Genomic DNA, 21768 nt, shown 5'->3' with positions numbered 1-21768 from the left:
CAAAGCTAAGAAACTGAATGTGTTGTATTTGTTATATTTTTAGGCCATTTGCCTTTATTGGTTAGGACAGTGGAAGAGAGACATGAAATATTGGGAGTAGAGTGTGGGTGATGACATGCAGCCGAGGTTGGATTGGAACCCTCAGGTTCAGGTGCAGGTTACTTTATTTGTACCCGTAGGTAAATTTGGTTGCAGGGAGAGTCACTTAATACAGCACTGACAAAACATACAAACATACAAAGTGCAAATGCACGGTACATGAGTAAAAGTGCTGAGGTGCATGAAGTGCGCAGATTCCAATGATACAATTGATAAAACAAGTTGATCTGTTAAAGTTACAGAGCCGAGAACATCAAAACAAACGGCCGCTGCGACCAGGCCTTTTAGCGTCTGTACATCGGGTGCGCAACATAACCACTAGGCCATCTGCGACCCATTACTGTAAATTATCATATTATTTTACTGTGTAGTTTGAATCGTCCCAATGATTTAGAATTAAGAGCATTTTCTTTTAAGTTAACTGCACATTGTTGCAAGAATGTCAAGTGAAAAGACTAGTTCTGCTTATTTTGATTTATTACATTTTACAATGTAGGGCTGAGCAGAAAGTGTTTAGTGGGTTTGACAAAGATTTTATGACCAAAGATGAAGAGCACGATGTGTTAAAAGATGTGAAATCATTCTCTTTGGGTTCATCATACCTTTACCCCTTTCAAAAAACGCATAGTCGCATTAACAAATCTGATTTTACATGGGCAGATAAACATCTTAACATTAAATCAGAGAAAAAACAGACAGTGAAATGTTGATCGAACTAAATTCAGTCCTTATCGTGTGTGTCCATATACACTTTTATTTTATTGCCTGGCCCAAACATGCCAACAAGTTGAAGAAGGTGGTCTACATTGGGGTGAGCAGAGTGTGGTCTGATCATGTCAGAGCTGGGATTGAATGCCAACCATAAACGAGATCAGGTTAGACAGATCAGCTCCGCTCTGTTCTACCATCAGCCCTCAGAAACGAAGCAGTTTGACTTGATTTGTCAGCGACAGATAGAGGCTGCTGAACAATATGTGACTGAGTTACCTCTACAAACTTGTGCAGAGAATATCCCTGTCTTCCCTGCACAAGCACAACTCTAACAAAGAAAAAAAAAATCCAATTTACCATGTGGATCCACAGCTGTCACAGCAGGGGAATTAAAAATTACCCATAAGTCACTGGGGGTGCTGAGCAGGTCAGCGCATTGCAGGGATGCTAACGTCACTCTGGGGTGCAATAACAAAAGATTTTAACCTCTGACTTCCTTACTCGAGCTCCTGACAGAACACTCTCCTCACCGAGAGCAGCTTTCATCAGGCTGGTTAACAATCTCTGGTTAAGTCCACGACTCGACTTACTGGTACACACCTGCCTTTCTATTCATCGCTTAAATTTCTCCCTAACACAAACAGGAAGACATGGAGGAAATGTCAGCATAAATGCACTGCGTTCCACCCTGCTGGCTCCTGGAGCAATTCCTGTGATGCTTCATGGAGGGGTTGCTGGGTTCCTGTAACTGCTAGCTAGCATCCGGGTGTCATCACCCACACAGGCTTGACTGCTTGCCTGGCTGGTCCGCCACCGCCAGAGCCTCAATTACCTGACTGACGTTTCATTAGCGGCTGCAGCTGATCCCGTGGCTGAGAGGCAGCGGGGTGCAGAGGAGCATGGAGTGAAAGAGCGCGAGAAAGGGAGAGAGAGAGAGAGAAGGAGGGGGGAGCACATTACATTCTCATGCGCTGTCAGAGTCATAGCCACTCATTACACTGCAGTCATTTAGTACATGGTTTTATTGAGCTAGGCTGTGTATTCTTGAATATAGTTTGGTGGGTTTTATCTGGTGTCACTAGTTCTGAGCTTACATTCACTGTCTTGGATTTTTGGAGCAGCAGAAAGTGTGAGACGGTGTAGTTGAGTGTGTGTGCACGTGTGAAAAGGTAGCAGCTGTGAGATTAATCCATCTAGTGCGGCGTACTGATCGGAAGTTTGTTGCTTTCCATGTTTCTCTATATAACTGTTGCCACATCTTCTGTAATCATACATGTGCTTGTGTGTCATGTGTGGCCTCTCCATCCTCGGGGTTAGTGAAGGCCATGTCAGAGATGATCCAGGTTAGAGCCAAGGCGGGCTTAGCGAGACCCCCGGCCTGAGCTCCTCCACAGAGCCCACGCTTGGCTGGCCTCTCCTTCCCATTTGTCATCCAGGGCCAGTAAGACCCCCAGAGAGATTAGGGCAGAGCAGAGAGACTGGAGGAGTAGCAGGAATAAGAGGATCAGTTAGGCTATAAACACAGACAAGTTTGTGTCTCTCACCCACTCTGGCGCGCTGACAGTTTGTAATGGCTGTCAAAAGTTCCCTATGCGCCGTACATCTTCCTTTCACAGACACTGCAGGGCCTGATACTGTCTTACCTCTTTTTTTTTTAAATACAGGTAAAAGAGCTTCTATTGGTTTGATCAAATGCGGCATGTGCTGTAAAAAGCAGGCCCAAGTTAGACATTGAATAAAGGCGTTAACTGTATCGACCCACACTGACCTGAACTAATGAACCCAGACCAAAATGCAGAACAGAAAATGCAAAGGTTTGCCTGTAATTAGAGGTCTGCCTCACAAAGACCATTATTCAAATCCAGAGAGCTCCTTCATTTCCATATTTTTGAATATTCTACTTAATTATGCAAAGAGAACAGTGAGGTAGACATGAAGTTTTAAGAAAGCCTCATAAAGTCCTTATTAAGAGCAGAGGGGATTAATGACAGTTAATATGAGGGCAATCAAACATTTAATGCAAAGGCCCTCCTGCAGGCAAACAGTATTTAAATGAGTCAATTAGACATTCATTATCTACAGGCCTATAAGTGGAGTCAGATCTGCATAAACATTGGTGCGGGGGCATCACTCCCCTCTAAAAAGGAACTAATGAAATATTTAAAAAGTTAACTTGTACATGGACTGTGTACAAATATTGATTGCTAGAGGGCTGGTTATGTGTTGTCGTGGAATCAGGGGAGAATGTGCGATATATCAACTGGAGATTGACTCATAAATCATAATTATCGGATAGCATGATCTTTCCTCCCAATTAGCTTTGTAGCATTGTCGAAGTGGAATGAGAGAGGGGAAGGGCCCTCCGTTTGTGGATAATAAAATCAGATCTGTACCTGAATGTCTCCAGTGCCTCTAAATGACGTGCATGCTATTAAACAGCCATAAAATAAGTATAAATAGAAACATAAATATATAATGTATAAAAACATGCATATTCTGCAGTGGATGACTGGAATAATGTACCAAACTATGCAGATATATCATTGTCAGCTCCTCCTCCACCTCATCCTAGTCTTCTTTCTTTCCCTCCCCTCCATGTCTGAGCCTCCACTCTTGTCAGTTGCCCCAGCACACAATTACTGTGTGTGATTGCTATCAGGCGGGACGGTCGGGGAGGCTCCCAAATTAGGGCCTAAATAGGATTTCCTACATGGCGAAGGGCACAGGCCTGGACATGGTAATGAAAGCCTATACATCACAATCAGGCCGACAATCCTATTCATACTGCAACACATTACTCTCACTCCTCATAATTATAGAGGGGTGACAGACGGGCCTGTGAGGCATGGTGGAGGAGGCGCGAGGAGAGGAAGGAGAAGGTGGAGGGGGTGTTATGTTACTCAGAGGGTGGCTGAGCGGTGTCACGGTTAGCTTCGAGTGGCTTCTTCTCCTCCACTTCTGTGATCTCTTGATACTTGGAGTGACCAGATTAGGTTGGAGTCCACATAGTTTTAGCAAACACTTCAGCCACCTAAAGCTGAGTGTAATTACAAAATAAGATTTCTAATTGAAGGATCTTCTCTCCAAGAAGATTCTTCCAATGGGACACTGACCACATACTCCATCAGACTGACTGACACACACACACACACACACACACACACACACACACACACACACTCACACAAACACACTTGCGATGTGATGAGATGTGAAAAAGACAGCTTTGCGATCAATACCATGAGCAGGAATCAGCGATGGGGAGAATAAGACAATGGCCTATCAGATTGAGGTTGACTTCTCCTTGTATGTGTGGCAGGCCTGTGACAATAGATTGCCCCAGAAATCCGATGGCGCTCGCCGACAGGGAGGGAAAAAGGAGGAGACAGATGAAAAGAAAGATTGCTAATGCTCTCCAAGCAGGCATTTTAATCTGTGACAGAGGAGGGATTTGGTGAAAGCCATTATCACACAGCTAGCACCCCCTTTCACCCTCCCCTTTCTTTTCTGATAAGACAACCTTATCGGACTGCTAGGGGAGAATGTGAATGTATGTGTATGCGTCCGCACCTTTGCATGTGTTTGTGTTACGAAATAGGATATTCCAAATGTAATTCATTGGACCAAAGAAAGCGCCACTCTATAGATGTAAATCACCTTAAGTACTCAGTCAAACAGTGAGCGTCTGAAAGTGGATTCAGATCACAATAGCGCATGAAAGGGAAGCAACATTGGGTGCATTGTAACATCTGTTCCCTGCTGAGGCCCGAGGGCAAAAGCCGACTTGATTTTATGTTTGCGTGGGTTTGTGTGTGTGCGTGTGTGTGCGCGCATGTGTGTGTGTTTTCTGGCCTGCAGCTGTGAAAATTCCTCTCATCTCTGGATCACATCACAGACTGAGAGAGAGAAGAAATGATGATGGTGCCTGCCCACTCAGGTCACATATTTCGCCTCCAAAAGGTCTCCACTCTGTCACTGTGTGTGTGTTTGTGTTTTTGTGTACACGCGCGCATGGTGCAGCAGATGCGAAGGTGTGCTTTAGACTATTCTCCACGATGATCCTGGACGTAATGGACTTTTGAGGTTAACTCTCTCTGTGTGTGTGTGTGTGTGTGTGTGTGTGTGTGTGTGTGTGTGTGTGTGTGTGTGTGTGTGTGTGTGTGTGTTCGTATGTTATGGACAGCAGCCTTTATCCCCTCTCAGTGTGTGTGTGTCTCCTTAACATGGTGTCCAATCTGTGATCACAACAATCCATCAGGCCTTGCTGCTCATTAATCACCAGAGAGACACACATGCACATACACACCTCTGGGATCAGGACAGTGATGAACCGTAGTGTGAGTTTAGTGGAACACTCACACCTGCACCACAAACACATCTGTAGATATGACCATGGCCTCAAACAACCTCTTAAAGAAGACCTCCTAAGACAATTACTGCACCTCAAACAACTTAAAAAATATATATTTCTGATTTGATCCGCAACGGTAAATCTTTCCTTTGTCAGTGCCAACCAAATCTGTGGTCTCCTGAGTGAAAATAATAATTATTTGTTAGCCCATTCTCCCCAGATGCATCCACCATACATGGACCTTTTGGATCTGTAACTATGACAATGCACCTTTTTTTTTTTGCCTTCCAGAGACAAAATTCACAGTTGTTTTGGCAATTAGGATAGACTTTCCTTTATTGGGGAATGGCTTGAATGACTGTTGCTCTTTGCCTTTGGGGAGACAGCATGGTGCTCTACATACAAAGTTTCTCAAGAAGACACTTCAGTTTGAGTTGGTCACCACTGGATATTGGAGGCCAATGTCGCAACCCTGAAGTCCTCTCCTCCTCTGTGCTCGTCTCAAGTCTCCCTTGCAGCCTTTTACTATGGATCATCAGATCAGAGCTGAGCAGCCCTCCATAGAACCAGCGTACTGGCTAATTCACTATTGATCGTGGCCCATGGACCAATTTCTACTTGTGTTTAGTTTGGGACTACAGTTTCAGTCACGCTCTGTCTCCCCCTTAGGGGCCAGGGAGGAGCCCCTGCCACTCTCTTATCAGGCCGAGAGCACACAGAGAGTGTGTAGGGTGGAGAGAGATGGGAAGCGAGCAGGAGGGGAGCGCTGCTAGCTGGCACAAAGAGAGAGGGAGAGAGAGAGGTCATTAGCGGATGATGATGAGATCCAGAGTTCAAGAAAAAGCAGAGCGACGCTGGCTTTGTGCGTGGGCCTTAATGCTCAGGCAATTTCGGAAATATACCTCTTGCGAAAAATCTTTGTATTGGAAACATGTAAAAGTGATGGGATGAAGTGACACAAAGACGAGGCTAGGAGCTGTCCGAGGTGCTGAAAGAGGTCACTTAAAGAAAAACTGTCTTTCCAGCCGCCTTTCCTCTGAGAACTGGTACCAGTTACTCCATCAGGTCATTGTTGTGTGTCTGTGTGTGTGTGTGTGTGTGTGTGTGTGTGTGTGTGTGTGTGTGTGTGTGTGTGTGTGTGTAGATTTATTAGGACTGTGTCACTGAGTCAATGTGTGTGTTGACCCAGGCCACAGGCAGACACATCACCTGATGCAGTGCTACCAGACAATCTCCTACACACACACGCACACTCAAACATAATGAGCTCTGCTTCAGAGATCAAACTTGTCTTCTCCTCACAATCCTCTCTTTCCTTCCTCTATCTAGTCACCTTTCACTCTACATCGCTGCTGTCTCTGCATGTCTTCCCACCTCTTTGTCTTTATCTTTTTTTCTATCCACCCTTTCCCTTTTCCTACTACCCCCCTTTTCAGTCTCCCTTTTTCTTTTCTCCCAGTAAAATCACTCTCAGGACTAATTGCAATTCTGTCAGCAGGTAAATGCTTTGTGACCGAGTGTGACAGTCTCGCCAGCCCCCAGGTTGCCTCTGACAGTCATTGTGAGGCGGACAGGACTGCCTCGGCAACGTCTGCAGTCAGTTAGCAGGCGGTGTATATATGGACGTGGCCTCTCAGCTGAATAGTGGGACTCCTAACTGTCTGCTAGTGTGTGACACTCCCATTACACCGCCACAGAAAAGGTAGACAGCCACAGAAAAGCTGGATAATGCAGTTTCTGACTGACGATACACTCTACCTCTCACTCTTCTCACCTCATCTCCGGGCCTATGACAATGCCATCTTGATACTGTCAGGTTAGCAGCACGGCAGTGTGACCTGTCAGCAATCACATGGTCGACTCCTGATGTAAAGCAAAGGCAGGTTGGGGGCGGTGGGGGGGGGGGGGGGGGGGGGTTGCTGGCATTGATGATGAATGATGGATAAGAGGAAATACAGCGTAACACTCATATTTTTAAACACAACTGCAACGCCTGTCATACAAAAAAAACATTAAAAAAAAGGATAAAGTGATACGTTGGTTACTTTGCAGAATATGTTTGAGTAAACAGCTCAGTTTTAGCACAGCTCCTTCATGACCAAGCTCAGCTAATTAAAGCAGGCTGATGACAGTTGTCAGTGTGACCCTTAGCGCAGCACCGCCCCCAGGGGTCCTGTTAGCATGCTAATGCTAATCCCCAGTGACGGGGGACAGGGCAAGGCTGTCCCCTGCAGCCCCCTGATGTTGTGACCACAGGATGTGTCAAGACAGGCACAGTGATGTGCTAACATGGAGACGTCGCCATGTGCATGTCACACATCTGTAATTAGAAAAGATGTGGGCAGCGGGGGGAGCTGGAGGGGACAATCGTTGTGGGACCATTTGATTTCGGAAAAGAGCAATCTCTGCCTTAAAATGGGCACATAAAAGAGCAACTGGTTTCACAGGCTTTAATGTGATGAGTTGCCTCATGGAAACTCAGGAGGCATGTTTGAGCTCTAATGTGAGAGGATTTACAGAGAAAAGAGCAATACAAGGCTGAAAAGCACAATACCAAACCAGTTAACATTAAAATAGGGGGGAAAGAGAGCGAGAAAGCTCCTACACCTGTCTGTCAGTCTATCTCTCTTGCTCTCTTCCCCCCTCCAAGGGAAGGTCAAGGACACATGCATATTCATGGAGGAGCCTGGCACAGGATCGATGGCTTTTAATTGTTTTCTCTTGGTTGGTGGAGGGACGTGCCAGTGTCTATTGATCTGTTTGAGCAGAGGCCACTCACAGAGCACGACTGAGAGACCTTTACCTGACTGAACACCGATAGAGAAAGTGTGTGCGTGTGTGTGTGTGTGTGTGTGTGTGTGTGTGTGTGTGTGTGTGTGTGTGTGTGTGAGAGAGAGAGAGAGAGAGCGAGACAGAATGTGTGTGGGTGGATTGTGCAAAGATTAGGATTTTGACACACAAACCACAGTCTCGGCCTCATGGGGCTTAGAGGTAGACAGATGTACACAGAGGTGACACACAGCAGCAGGGACAGTGGGAACATTGACAGGGTCTGATAGGGGTTTGAATTATTATTTTTTTAAACTACCATCTAGATTAAATTAATTAATGCATAGTTTTATATGATTGGTTTAGAGGAAATTATTCACATTAACACAAAAATGAAGGCATCTCAAGTCACTTAAGTATTTGCATTCTATGCTACTTCAACTCCACTAAGTTACTCAACAGCTATAGTTATGAGTTAATTTACATATTATGAAATACACTATGACAAAGTTATTGATTTATAAACTTTTAATCTTTTTATCATGGAGTGAATGGCTTTTAGGGTATTTTAAAATGAGCTCCAGCTTCAACATTACAATGATATTATTACATTAACATTTTGTTGGAGTCAATCTAATGATGTGCTTTGAAAAGTAGACCACTTACTGTCTAACATTTCTGTCCTCTAAATGTTGTAAGATTTGGAATACGGAACACTTATAACTTAGTTAGTTTAACACTGAAATGGACTTTTGGGTCGTCTTTTAAACAAATATCGGCTTTGTCTTGTGCCAAACTAATCCTTTGAGGTCTGGTTTGGGGGCAAAACTGAAAAGTTTGAAAGTAAACAAAGTCAAATAAAAAATGCTCACTGAAAAGTAAAATGTTCACACTACTAGGGTTAGAAAAAGCTGTCTGGTGTTTTTTTTTAGCTGGTTATGAAACAAACTGAAAGTAATACTGATTCACAAAAGGATCATCGACATAAAAGTTGTTTTGATACAGTTATTTTTATTGACTGACATGGTAGGTGTCAGATGAGGCGAATGTTGCAATTTTTCCATTTTTCACAGTAAGAATTTTTGATGAGTGATACATTTTACTGTTAAGAAAGCAGGATGAATCTTTTTTCAGAAAATGCTACTTACATATTTAGAGGACAAAATCAAAGAAGGGACAAGTGATACCACTTTGTCTACAGGAGGTGCCAAATTAGACAGGAACCACAAACTCTTCACAGGAGCTTTAAAAAAACATTTAAATCATTTTTCAATCACTTTCATAGGCTGATGGTGCGTCAAACTCTATACTCATGTGACACTTCCTTTAACTTAATCTGGACATTATTTCAAGATGAAATTAATAGTATAATTTAAATACCAAAATCACTACAAAGGACACCTTCTTTATTTGAAAGATGGAACACAAATGTGCCAGATAAACCACTGAAAATACTAGAAACCTCATTTTATTCAAGAATTTCTCAATTCACACCATTGTTATGATTTTGAAAAACATTTGCATCCAAATGTTGACCTTGTGGATAACCCATGAATGTGTTCACCTGCCCGTCTCCCAGTCAACCAGATCTTTCCCTCTGCAAAGATTATCCCCCTTCAGATGCCTCCTCTCCCTCTCTCTCTTTCATTTATTCTTTTGTCGCTGGGTGAATTTGTCAATTTGAACAGGCAAAGTTGGGAGATTGGTGGCAAGTGGGGAGTAAAAGGAGGGTGCACCGAGTGGAATGGAGAGGAAGAGAAAGATAAAAAAAAAAGATTGTGACAGTCATACATTTGACCCAGGCTGCTGAGTAAGCCCAGTCTAGCTTGTCAAATCTCTGTGCTAACAGTGAATAGCCATATCTGTGCAGAGCAAAGAAGGGTGTCATGCACTATGGTTTCATGGTTCAGGATAAGGCTGGATAAAGCCATTGGCTGGATGACACAAAGACAGACACTCTTCAACTTTCTCTCTAACTCCCTGTCTCCCTGCAGCTCTGTCTTTAACTCACACTGAATATATCAACACTTATTTCGACCAAGTCTGACTGTTTATGTGGAAACTAAATATATTTTTAGTTGTTTTTTTAACAGCGATAACAGTTTCTTTTCTTGAAAGAGTGGAAACAGCGTCTTCCTCACAGATTAAACAGTGTACCCTCTGATTATTGAACAATAAGAACCCTGCATCTTCACTTCAGCCCTGCCCTCCTCCTCCTCCTCTCCACTCCACAGTAATATCCTCCTCATCCACACACAGCACCTATTACCAGCTCATTAGCCTGAATCATACAAAAATTAGACTCCAGCCTGCTGACAATAGCTCAGAGAATGGGCCTTTTTACGCTCAGGAGTCAGGGGTTAAGTTACCAATCAAAATAGCCAGGAAGATGTATTGAGACATTTTAATATTGGCCAGTGTGGAAGCTCTAAAAAATTTTAATCTCTCTGGCACGGCTACCCCCCAAGGCAACACAAATAAGGGTCTTGAGGAGAGGAGGGGGGGGGGGGGGGGGGGATGTGTTCAAAGAATTGATGTACCCTGTGGCAATAGGGTAATTGTGTTGGAATTGCAGCTCCTGTGAACAGTTTTCAGGCTGAGCGTCTTTTCTTCATTTTACTGCTTACCTGGACAAAATGTAGGATTTCTCCCTCTAACTCCAGTGGGTTGTGGTAGATCATTGCCTATGAGTCTGATTCTGCTCAGGTTTTCTGCCTGTTAAAGGAAAGTTTTTAATTGGTTTTAATTGGTTTTAATTAATTGGTGGATGGGTGTATCTAAATACTATTTAAATCAGGAGAGACAGGTAAATTAATCAAAGATTTATATATTTATTTCTCATGTGTGATAATGAATTATTGTTTGAGAATCTTTGGCACTTGCTCTTTACAGGGAGATACGGTAGAGCAATCGAAGATGTCTGCCCTGAGCGGCAGCAAGAACTATCCCCCAGCAGAGTCCAGACACAGGCGGTGGAGGCGTTAGCTGATGGTGTCGCCTGGGCTGATAGGATGAAGAAGCTGACTGAACTGTGAAGTCTGGGGTTGATAGGATGATGGTTGATGATGTCATCTTAGGCTGATGGGATGAAAAGCTGATCTAACTAAAAACTGCGTTTGACTAGAACAGCTGAAGATATTGTCTGTGATGAAGAGGCTAACCAAACCGATGACGTGAGGCTGATGGGATGAATAAGGTGATGAAACTGCGATGGCTTGGTGGTGATGGGTTGACCATAACGATGGCATGAATGAACTGGTGGAAGACAAGGCCATATTTAAAAAAGGCGGCAGCAAATTTGATAGGCTAACAATGAGGGAGTGTGGACGTGCCATTGGATAGATGTGACCTGGTATTGTGAACAGCTGATGATTAAAACAAAAATGAATGTGAATGAGGAAGAGTGCATCATGTGACACAATATGAGATTAAATAACAAAACCAGCATGTAGAATATATTTCCTGACTGAACTTCCGCTAAAGCTAGATTACAAAGAATACGGTCTAGACTTGCTCTTTGTGTAAAGTGTGATGGGATAACTTGTTGTTGTGATTAGGCATATATAAAGTGTGAGTGATTGATGGTTTGTTTGAAACAAACCAAGCTGCTTCAGATGTAAGTCAGAGGGACACTGTCCGCAACAATTAAACTGAGTGTGTTGACACTTTACAAAGGGGTCCCGCTTCTAGTGCACCACAGTAGATATAATGTAAACCACCAGAGGGGGCCAATGATGAAGAATGGGCTGCAACTCAACCAGACATGTAAACGCACAACACTGTTTTACATGTTTTACAATTGTAAAGCAGATTATTTCCATCTCACCTGTCAGCTCTCCTCTTCCTTCTCTTTATTTCCTCCTCACATGGTATAGTTCTCCTTATCATCTACAACCTCCCCCCCCCCCCCCCCCCCCCCATCCCCTCACCCCCCTCCTCTCGATGGTCCTGTCCTCTCACAGGGTTTAAACTAATGACTACTGACAGTCCACTGAGGGGAGCGAGCTGTTTGCAGTCAGCAGTGCGTTTGTTGGTAATTATTTTCCAGAGTGTCACATTAGTGTCAGCCTCGTGGCGGTAAGAGAGGAGAGAGGGGACGCGGGGCCCCGGCTGGCTGGATATGTGAGGGGAGGGGACAGGGTGCGATGTTTGGTGGTGGGCAGCGTTGTGTTTCTGTTTGTATGTGTGTGTGTCGATTGGAAACGCCGCGGTGGGTTGAGGACACAGGCCCTCACTGCTCTTTACTCTGCGCCTTTTGGGTGCCTAAAGATAAAGGTTAGAAGTGAGAAAAGGGGAAGTTGCTGTTCACTCCTGCTTCTTTCTCATAAAGTCACCGCTGCATTACATGTATATTTTTCTTAAAGGACCAAGGTTGTGACATTTTACTTTTTTTTTTATTACTTTCTGCATAGGAAATCAAAGTCCAAATCTGACCCTCTTAAAAACGTTGCATGTGCAGCCAGTGCCTGACGACGCATATTCATCTATCAAACAATTTTAATTTGTGAAAAGCTCAATTTGGCCGAGTATCACACAACTTCAACAAACATAATCACCCAATTTAATTAGAAATCAATCCTGCATTCATTGTCTTGTTGTTTTTAAGTCTCTTGTACGTCAAATGTTGCTAAAACTACAGTAGTCTCCAACAAATGGACTATTTATTTCTGTTTGTGTAATGGTGAAGATTCAGCCTTTACCACTTTTTGCACAAAGTTTAAGGCTTGCATGCAAGATTGTGTTAACGACATAAATGTCACATTATCTAACAACTCAGGATAAGTAGTCTTTATGATTTTTGGTTGCATGTGTAATCTTTAAGGAGAGGGTCTAACAAATTAGGTTCCAAAGGACAAAGGACAAATCCACTAAAGATAAGCACTATTCTTTCAGCACCTGTATTATTTTTCAGTCAGATTGCTGTCAAGTCACTTTGGAGCCTCCATTCACATGTGGTCCACATGTGCATGTAGTACAAATGATTTTATCTCCTACTCTTGCATATTGTTGTTCAGTAATCCCAATTTGTCCCTTGTTTAGCATAGAATAATTTTTATTTCATTTTTAAAATCCGTTGAGACAAAAAAATAATGTTAGTGAATAATTTTAAGTCCTCTGGTTTTCCAACATTTCTATGTATCTAAACGTATCGCTTGATAAGAATGTTTGCATCACCGGTATGGACAAACAGACTTTAGGCAGAGTGTCACTGACAGGGCTGGAAAAGTAACACCCTGATGTTTCCACTCTTTTCAAGGGATTAGTTGACAGTCTGGAAAATATATTCTTAAAGTTATGATATAATTGGACAGTATGCTCCCTGTAGTCACACAGCATGCATTGCTTGCTTTCTATACTTCATTGAATATTTTTGCCTCTGTGACAACCACTTACACTCACAGTGCTCTGTTGATGAAACTGTATTCGGTTCAGGAAATGTAACTTCAGCAGTGTAGAGACAAAGTTGAGTACCTGTAAACAGTATCAGACCGCCAATAAAAGTGTGCTGTGAATGTGTAAACATACAGGATCCTTGTGTGTGTGTGTGTGTGTGTGTGTGTGTGTGTGTGTGTGTGTGTGTGTGTGTGTGTGTGTGTGTGTGTGTGTGTGTGTGTGTGTGGTGCATGTGTGCATGTGTGCATGAGTGTGTGTGTTTTGTGTGAGTGTGTGTGTGTGTGTGTGGTGCATGCGTGCGTGTGTGTCTGGTGAGGGTCAGTCACCAGCCCCCTTGGGAGGAAGCGATCGATGATTGAGACCATAATGCACCTCTCTGTATTCCTACTCACATTCACGCTTGCTGGCTGCTTTGGGGAGCTGTCACACTCACACACACACAATAACACGCACACTTTTCCACTTTCGCTCACTCACACACACACACACACACACACACACACACACACATTGTCACATGTTCGACAGCTCATCTCTCACACGTTCCCTTCCACTCCATCTTGTAGCTGTCTGGTCGATGGCCTCTCTCTCTGTCTCACTTCCTCCGCTCGGTGTTTGGCAGACTGCGCTGCTCTGGCGCTGTCTCTCCCTATGTTAATATAGTAGCTAACCTCTCTCTCCATAGCACTGCTACAAGACTGTCTCTATGTTGATATACTGAAGAGAGTGGAGCACTGCAACGCACAACTACTACCCAACTGACTCCACAGCACTGAGCACTCTTCATCTCCAACACTGCCACTGCTCAGGAACTCATGTGTCCTGTGCACCAGTTTTTACAACTCACTCAGCTTTTTGCTGCTTTTCCCGAAGATACAAATCACTTAAAAGAATAGATAGAATTTCCTTTTCCTGCATATTCTTTCCCTTTGGTTTTCATTAGCAGAAATTGTATGAAGGCAATCTGCTGTAATTGGTGCATGTGAGTCCCAAAGCAAAAAGGTAATTGTTGTCACTAATTGGTCTGTGGAAATGATTACAACAGTAACTTAGTTTACTCCATGCCCCGGAAACAAGAATGCAGGAGAGTGTAAAATAATAAAGACAAGACTATTTAATGTTTGTTCCTCTAATTATGCATTGTAAGAAGTTAAAAGACTCCGTTGATGACCCCTGGCATCGTAATCAAAGAAGTGTAGAACTCTCATCATGTTGATTTCATTTGCTTGAACTCATCTCGCCCTTGTTTGGATTTACAATTGTGACCACAGAAACTAAGCTGCAAACTGTGGATGTTTTAAAATTCTTTGATAACGCTTTAAAGCTACATATTGTCAAGTTTGAAAAGACAACAAAGTGATGCTGCTTACCAGAGCAAACTGAAGCTATAAAGAGATGAAAACCAAAGCATAGCGTGCATTAAGATGTTGCGCTCTTTGTAGGAATGTGTGCGTGTTTGACAGTCATGAAGACGGCCAAGTGACTCACTTCCTGCCAGAAAATGAAGACATACAATTAACATCGTATCCCATCATCCTCAGCTGAGCGGGCAGGCCTGTAATTGGCTGGCTGACCAGCCTGCGTGGCTCCAGGTGGCAATTTATTCTGGGAGCCGCGTAGTTTACCCAGGGCGGCTAACGGCCCCTGTGCCATAACCTGGCTGCGGCAGCAGGGACATCATTAACACTTCACTGGGCCTGCAGGACACACATACACACCCATCATTCACTGTACACCACTCACAGCAACTAGCACACGGGCCAAATTGGAGGAACAGGGTAGAAATAATAATCATAATGTCAATAGAGGCACTTGTAATGAGAGTTTTCACCGATAAGCAGGCCAATTAGGATATGTTTTCACATTTCTATTTCAGAGAATACAAACCATCCTCTCACATTACTTTTGTTTGTTAATTTCTAATGAATCAAAAGCTATCCTTGCCCAGAGCGGGTATAGTTGCACAGATTTCATCTGATATTTGACAGTGTGACGGGGGCATCTGCTTCTCTGACCCCAAAACAATGCATGAGGGAGAGTGGGGTCTTTAGGTGGAGTTATGACCTTGCCTTGTCACAAGGAATGCATGCGTTACTCGCTCCCATATTGGTCCGAGGGCAGGACTGAAACAGTCAGTCTGGACACTTCCTGATGTGTCTTTGTCAAAGTCTGCATCTGCTGTCTGGCCCTCCTCTTCCTCTCCAAGCGGCTGTCTTTAGGCAGACATGGAGCTTCAACCCAGGAATCACTGTATCGATGTTGGGGTGGATGAACTGTCCAGGAGAAATGGTGTTTCTCTTCAATCTTTGCTAATGAAGAGAAGAGAGTCAGTATTTATTTCAAAATCCCAATTATCCAGGGTATTTTCAGCATGGCAAACCCCTTGATTTCCAGCTCCCTCCTTGTGTCTTCTTCTTCTTCTTCTTCTTCTTCTTAGCTTTGAAATTCCCAATTCACTCATTTCCTATCTCAGGACTCTTTCTTGCACACACACACATGCATGCACACAGGCTCACAGCCAAATGGCTGTTCATTAAAGACAGGGACCTGAGGGGAAGCAATCGTCTGAGAGACGGAAATTGCGTGTCACATTAGATTAGGAGTGTAAAGCCTCTGGATTGGCCTAGGGGAATAAGGAATTATTTCAATTACATTATTTCAAAAAGTCTTTAAGCAATACCAATACCGATAAAAACAAATTAAGAGTGATTTGGGCTGATTTGGGGCGCTCTGAGCTGTGCTTTCTGCGAATGTGCTGGAAATCAGATATGAATAATGTAGATATAACGCTCGGTGTAATGTGTTGGAGTTGAAAGCAGATTATCAGTGACAAATAATACCATTGGTTTGCATTGTGTCTCATCAAAAGGGAATGTTCCCAAGTGTCAATCACACAGATGGCAGACTACAGGCTCAGTGAGAAGAGGATAACTCCATCACCTGACGCTCACAGTAACAAAGCAGTGATGCCAATATAAAAACAGGTAAAGAAATGATTAAAGTGGGTTAACTTGTACCATGCACTTCATTTAAACTTTAATCATGAAATCTGTCATTAAAATGCGGGCTGTCCTTATAGGCTACATGGTGGGTCAAAGAGGTCAGTGTTTCGGGTGTAATTGTTAAGGTTTTTCTAACATACAGATTAGTTAATGATCCGGCACATTACGGCAAAAACGTGTCCTATTTTCCCCTTTGACAAAACTGAACACTTTATTTGTCTTACTTTGTTTATATATCAATATCAGTCCAACATTTCTCGCCAGGTTAAGAGATTGAAGTTGTCCATCCCATGCAGCGCGCATGGGGGAAGTGGGGGAAATGCTACAGAGAAAGAGGGCAGGGGGAAAGGGGGGAGACGAGGAGAGTTGAGGGTGGGGGGGTTGTCACAGGGAGCGCACGGGAAGGAGAGACCAACAGAAACAGAGCGACCCCACAGCCAGCCAGTCCGCTCGTCCGCTCACTCATGTCCTGATCGTGCGCACATACGCAGCGCCTGAACACCTCTCTGAACTCCCCACATCGCTATCTCATTGCTCAACACGAAGAACATCTACTGAAGGAAAGAGAAGCTGCCCACAGATACCTGTTTTCCCTGCCTTTCTTTCTCTTTTCTGCGCGACCAGGGGAAAGTGCCGCGTCCTGAGAGCAGAAGTTGTTGGAGAGAGAGGAGAAGAGTTGTTGACGGTGAAATAAAACTCGCTTTAAGTCCAAGGTAAGTCCTGGAGTGACAACACTCCTGATAGCGTCCTCATTTGTTTGAATTAGTTGAATTAGTTGATTGCCAATTTGTTCTGTCGGACTTTGTTTGAGTTGGGTTTTCTGAGGTGGGTGAACTTGCGCTCGCATTGGGATAGGCTCCGGTTCCCGCGGTGATTGTAACGATGAAAAGACTTTAAGAAATGTGTGATTTTGAGATGAGCAGGGGGAATCTTGTCATTTTCGCCTTCAGGTTGTGTAAAAAGTCCTGGCAACTTTGAATTCTTATGATTAGAGTTTTAATTTGTCGGTTAAGTGCTTTAAAGTCAATAGGTCTGAAACTTAGTGCGCATTTTAATGGTTGATTTAACATAATTTAGTTAATTAAAATAGGGTGACTAATAAAGTTTTAAAAATGATCTCTATTTTAAATAAATGATTTCGGTGCTCCAAGAACTGCCATTCTTTTTTCTTCTCTCTCTTTTTAAATGGAGCCTACTGAACTATTAGTGTTGATTTTTTTTCTCATGATCTAAATTCAATAAAATCAAAAGCATAAAGTTATTCATTGGTGTTTGATGCACGTTTTGTGTAAGAAGAGAAATGATTAAAAATGTCTTATACCTAAAGTATAGCCGACCCAAACGTGGATTTAATTATTTGTGACACAATCGGTGTGATTTATGAATATTACGAGAACTAATTTAGCCTATCAAAGAAGAAAAGAAGGGCAGTTATTTTCCCTAACGTGTCTTAAGGTTGACTCACTGAAAAATTGATCTTTCTCAGGCTTCAGCTACGTGTGTGTTTTATTAGCTATTTATTCCGTCGTAATTATTTACAGGCACAGAGGCCTCCCCAAACCCGTTTCGATTGAATTTAGTCCAAAACTGTAACAGGATAAATGTCTCAGAAGCTGTAAATGGTAGTTTTTCAAAAAATGAAAGAGTTTCTAATTTGAATCATAAAATAATGAAACTATTTTTTAAGGCAATATTAAGCTTGTATCTTTTTAATAATTCAGCTCACACACCAATTATGGAATTTCACTTAAGGTTTGAGGAAGGTAATTCATTTCTTAATGTAAAATTTGATTGAAAAAAACAACTAAAATAAAATGCCTTTGTACCAAATTGTGGTATATTTTTGAGTCCTGTTGTAGCAGCCTTCATACTCACTAATATATTCCAGCCCCCTCTAACTCTGTCCTCTCTCTCTCCTCAGGACCATCAACAGGGAGGTGAATGGACCTCCACCGCCCCTTCAAGATGGACAGCCCCTCCTACCTGCCAGCTCCTCTGGCCTCTCCTGCCCTAATGGTCCTTGCCTCCACCGCAGAGGCTGGCCGAGACGCTTCTGTCCCCTGCCAGGCGCCAAGGCCCTTTGGTATCCCTGTCTCTATGGAGAAAGACCTCCACCTCCCGTTCCCCTCCGCCTCTTACACCTTCACCTCCATGTACCAGCGCCAGGGCCCCATGTCAGGCACCTTCCCCTCCCGAGACTTCCCGACCTCCCTGCTCCACCTGCATCCCCAATTCACCCCACCAAACCTGGACTGCTCCACCCTCAGCATGCTCAACCACAGCGGGGTTGGCGCCTTTCGACCTTTCTCCTCCCCACAAGAAGAGAGAGAGTCAGGGGGTTACCATTCGGCTTTCACCCCGGCTAAGAGGCTGAAAAGCTGCTTCCCTGACGTAGAGGGGAAGGAGTTTGACTTTGGCTCTCCAGGTGGCTCCCTGAAAGGTGGGGAGGACTCAGGGAGGAAGCTTTTCTCCATGTCCGGCCTGCTGTCTGATGGAGAGGCTTCGTCAAGCCCGGAGGAGCGAAAAGAACACAGTGAGTACACCCTCGATCACAGACACACTAATCTGATACATGATCTGATATGTAAACACTGCTAACATCTGAAGCTCACACACAGTCACTCGCACAGCTTAAAACATGCAGGGAAATGAACAGAGTTTAATTGGCATCTCAAAGACCTTTCTTGCCCTGACATGACACTGCAGAAGAGATTTACATTTCCTCTACAGCTGCAGCGAATAATGTCGACAAATTGAAAGCAGTCTTTGTGAGCATATCTGAAAACATTTCCCCTTTGCACTCTCGTCTTTATCTTCTATAGTTGGACAAAGTGTTTACACTGGCAAGGCTTTCTTTGACACAAATAAAATGAATAGTGTTACTTGTTCAGCTTAGTGATCATTAGCCACATATGACCATTAGGGCCCATTGGAAGTTTGACTTTTCTCGGCAGCTGAGGAACACAAATACATGCGAGCGTGTGGAGGGTTGACACAGGGGGAGTGAGACTTGGAACGAATGACACCCTGTCAGAGATAACGAGGTGGCAGAGATAGAGAGGAAGGGATGGAGGAGGAAAGAGAGAGAGAGATGCGATGATGCGACGACAACCCTCAGCTCAATATGGCCGCCCACACCGGCCGTCTGATTTGTTGACAAATGAGTGGGAGAGGTGTCAGTCAGCAAGGGAGAGACGCTCCTCATTACTCCTGGGGATAATTGCCCGACGACGCAGGGTTACAACAGAGGGAGAGGAGGGGGGGTGGGTGGCAGGGAGAGATACAGAGGTAGCCAGAGTCAAGGAAGGCAATGCTAGGCATGATGGGAAATCAAACCCCCTCAGTGGCAGTCGCCAAAGGGAGCGCCTGACAGATGAAAGGGACCAGAGAAAGACAGAGAGGGAGAGAGAGCACCCAAAGGCTCGGCAGATCAGAGGGGACACCATCGAAAATAATGACAATGAGAAGGGGAGGTGGGGGGGGGGGCAGAGATGGAGACGCTGAAACACGCTCTCACACACAGCACCTAAAGGAAACTTTCATCCCACACATAAAGGGCGGGAGCAGGGACAAGTTGTCTTAAGAAAAGTTTGGGTTGTGTCTTTCTCTATGCATATATGTGTGTGCGTCTTTGTAGAAACTTGCTGGTTTGTCGCTGCTCTGTGGCTGAGTGACAGGACCAGGGAGGCGGAGTGGCAGCGAGGAATCTCAATATGGAATTTTAATAAGGACAGGAAAGGAAAGAGATGCCAGGCGGCGTGCTGGTGTGAGAGGTGTGTCTGTCTGACAATGTTTGCTCGGTGCACTCGAGCATGCGTGCTCCCCTCACCTCCTGATTTTGGGAATCTCATTTGGGGAATGTTGACAAGGACAAAAGATTGGGATGGGATAGAACATGGCGAGCATCTCTTCCAAAAAATGAGAATGGGGGTAAAAAAAAAATGGATTTGAGCACATTGGAAGCTGCTTTTCCAGCTTTATCCAATTAGATTGCAGCTCAGGCAAACTAAGAGCTTTAATGCAATTGAGCTCCCGGCACTTTTCTAAGTCTGACATACACTTGTTCCTCTTGACTGGGTAACAGACAGTCACTTCAGGAGCAAACGTCTTAAGTGTTAAGCTTGAAATCTTAGAGTGAGCTGTTCGCAGGCTGCTGTAGAAACGGCAATGCAAATACTCACAGCAAGTGCAAAGTATAAAACCAATCCATAAAACGCACTTTTATACTTTTTAAGCTTTCTTCTTATTTGAAATGACCTTCTTTGTTTGGTTTGCAGACTGTCTGTGCGTGTTTTGGTTTGATTTCTACAGTTTCAGTCTACCTATGTATTGGTAATACTTTCCTTTTGTCTTTCCTTGACCTCAGAACCGGAGGTAGCAACTGACTGCCCAATTAGAGGGTATCAAAGACCAAGGACAAATATAATTTACCTTCTGAAAAAAATCGGAGCATTTTGGATTTCACATGACTTTCAGCAGACAAACAAGACAAAGTGCCTAAGTGCATAAGTATTCACCCGCCTTGAACGTTTCTGTATGTTGTGGTTTAGATGTATTGCTTGAAATGGAAAAATACAATATTATCCATACACGTGGGAGGTGGGACAATCACATGATATACTTGCCAATAAAGCATTAAAAGCTTGGAGTCCTCTGCTTTAAAACCTCTCACGGTGATCCTGTTGCAGCCATTTGCATCCAGGTTGGCATCTAAAAGACATCTGCATTTTTTGACTGTTCTATTGTTTTTAGAAAACAGTAAACTAGCTCAAATAAGTCAGTCAGAATTCAAGGTTGTAACAGTGGAAAATGTTGCTAAAGTTTAGATTTGGGGGGTAGGGGGGGTGTACTAATGCAAGGCACTGTTTGCTCCATAGTTCAGCACAGGTGAAGAAGTTCTTTAGGTCCTCTGGTAGCATCTTTTCTGTCCACACAACATGCTGGTAGGACACCTGCTGTGCATCACCGGCTGTGGACGTTTCCTCCTCCCGTAGGTTTAGTGTCTTTCTTCATTCGATTTTTCCCTCTCAGTCTTGCCTCTGTTGTGTCAGGGACGGTCCGAGACGCACGGTGTGTACTGACAGCTGTTCAAACAGCCACACTCGCTCTCAAAGGGCAGATGTCTTCACTGGAGCGAGACCTGCTTATTTTCCTCAGGGAGATGCTTCCCGCTGCAGGCCCAAGTGGAAACTAAAACGGCCTAGAAACAAGTTAGGAAACTCAAGGAGTGGACTGGCAAAACACACCGTGGCCAGACGCTGATGGGGTGTATGTGTGTGTACGTTTGTATCTTACTGGGGTGGCAAAGCTGAGTGGAAGCTGTAATAACTAGAGCCAGATGTTCAAGAGCCCTTGTGTTGTGATACTTGTAAATCTCCATACTCCTGGATGAGGCTGTCAGGAGAGAATGGTCCTTTACCTAAAGAGTGGACAAATAAGACG

At 43.9% G+C, this 21768-nt stretch overlaps 1 protein-coding gene across 3 annotated transcripts in view; it reads left to right on the top strand.

Moving 5' to 3' along the window:
• The first annotated feature begins 16751 nt into the window (after nucleotides 1–16751).
• The window catches only part of rnf220b (ring finger protein 220b), a 29648-nt gene continuing 24631 nt past the window's right edge, over nucleotides 16752–21768 (top strand). For all 3 annotated transcript variants that reach the window (XM_065955870.1, XM_065955869.1, XM_020638990.3), the window contains exons 1-2: nucleotides 16752–17039; nucleotides 18248–18859. In XM_065955870.1, the coding sequence (XP_065811942.1) occupies nucleotides 18268–18859 (592 nt within the window). In that variant the 5' untranslated portion in view covers nucleotides 16752–17039; nucleotides 18248–18267. The remainder of the gene's footprint in view (nucleotides 17040–18247; nucleotides 18860–21768) is intronic.

The sequence above is a fragment of the Labrus bergylta genome, chromosome 6, assembly GCF_963930695.1.
Source record: "Labrus bergylta chromosome 6, fLabBer1.1, whole genome shotgun sequence".
NCBI lineage: Eukaryota > Metazoa > Chordata > Actinopteri > Labriformes > Labridae > Labrus > Labrus bergylta.
Note: the sequence above shows the minus strand (reverse complement) of the source record. Positions and strands in the feature narration are given on the sequence as shown.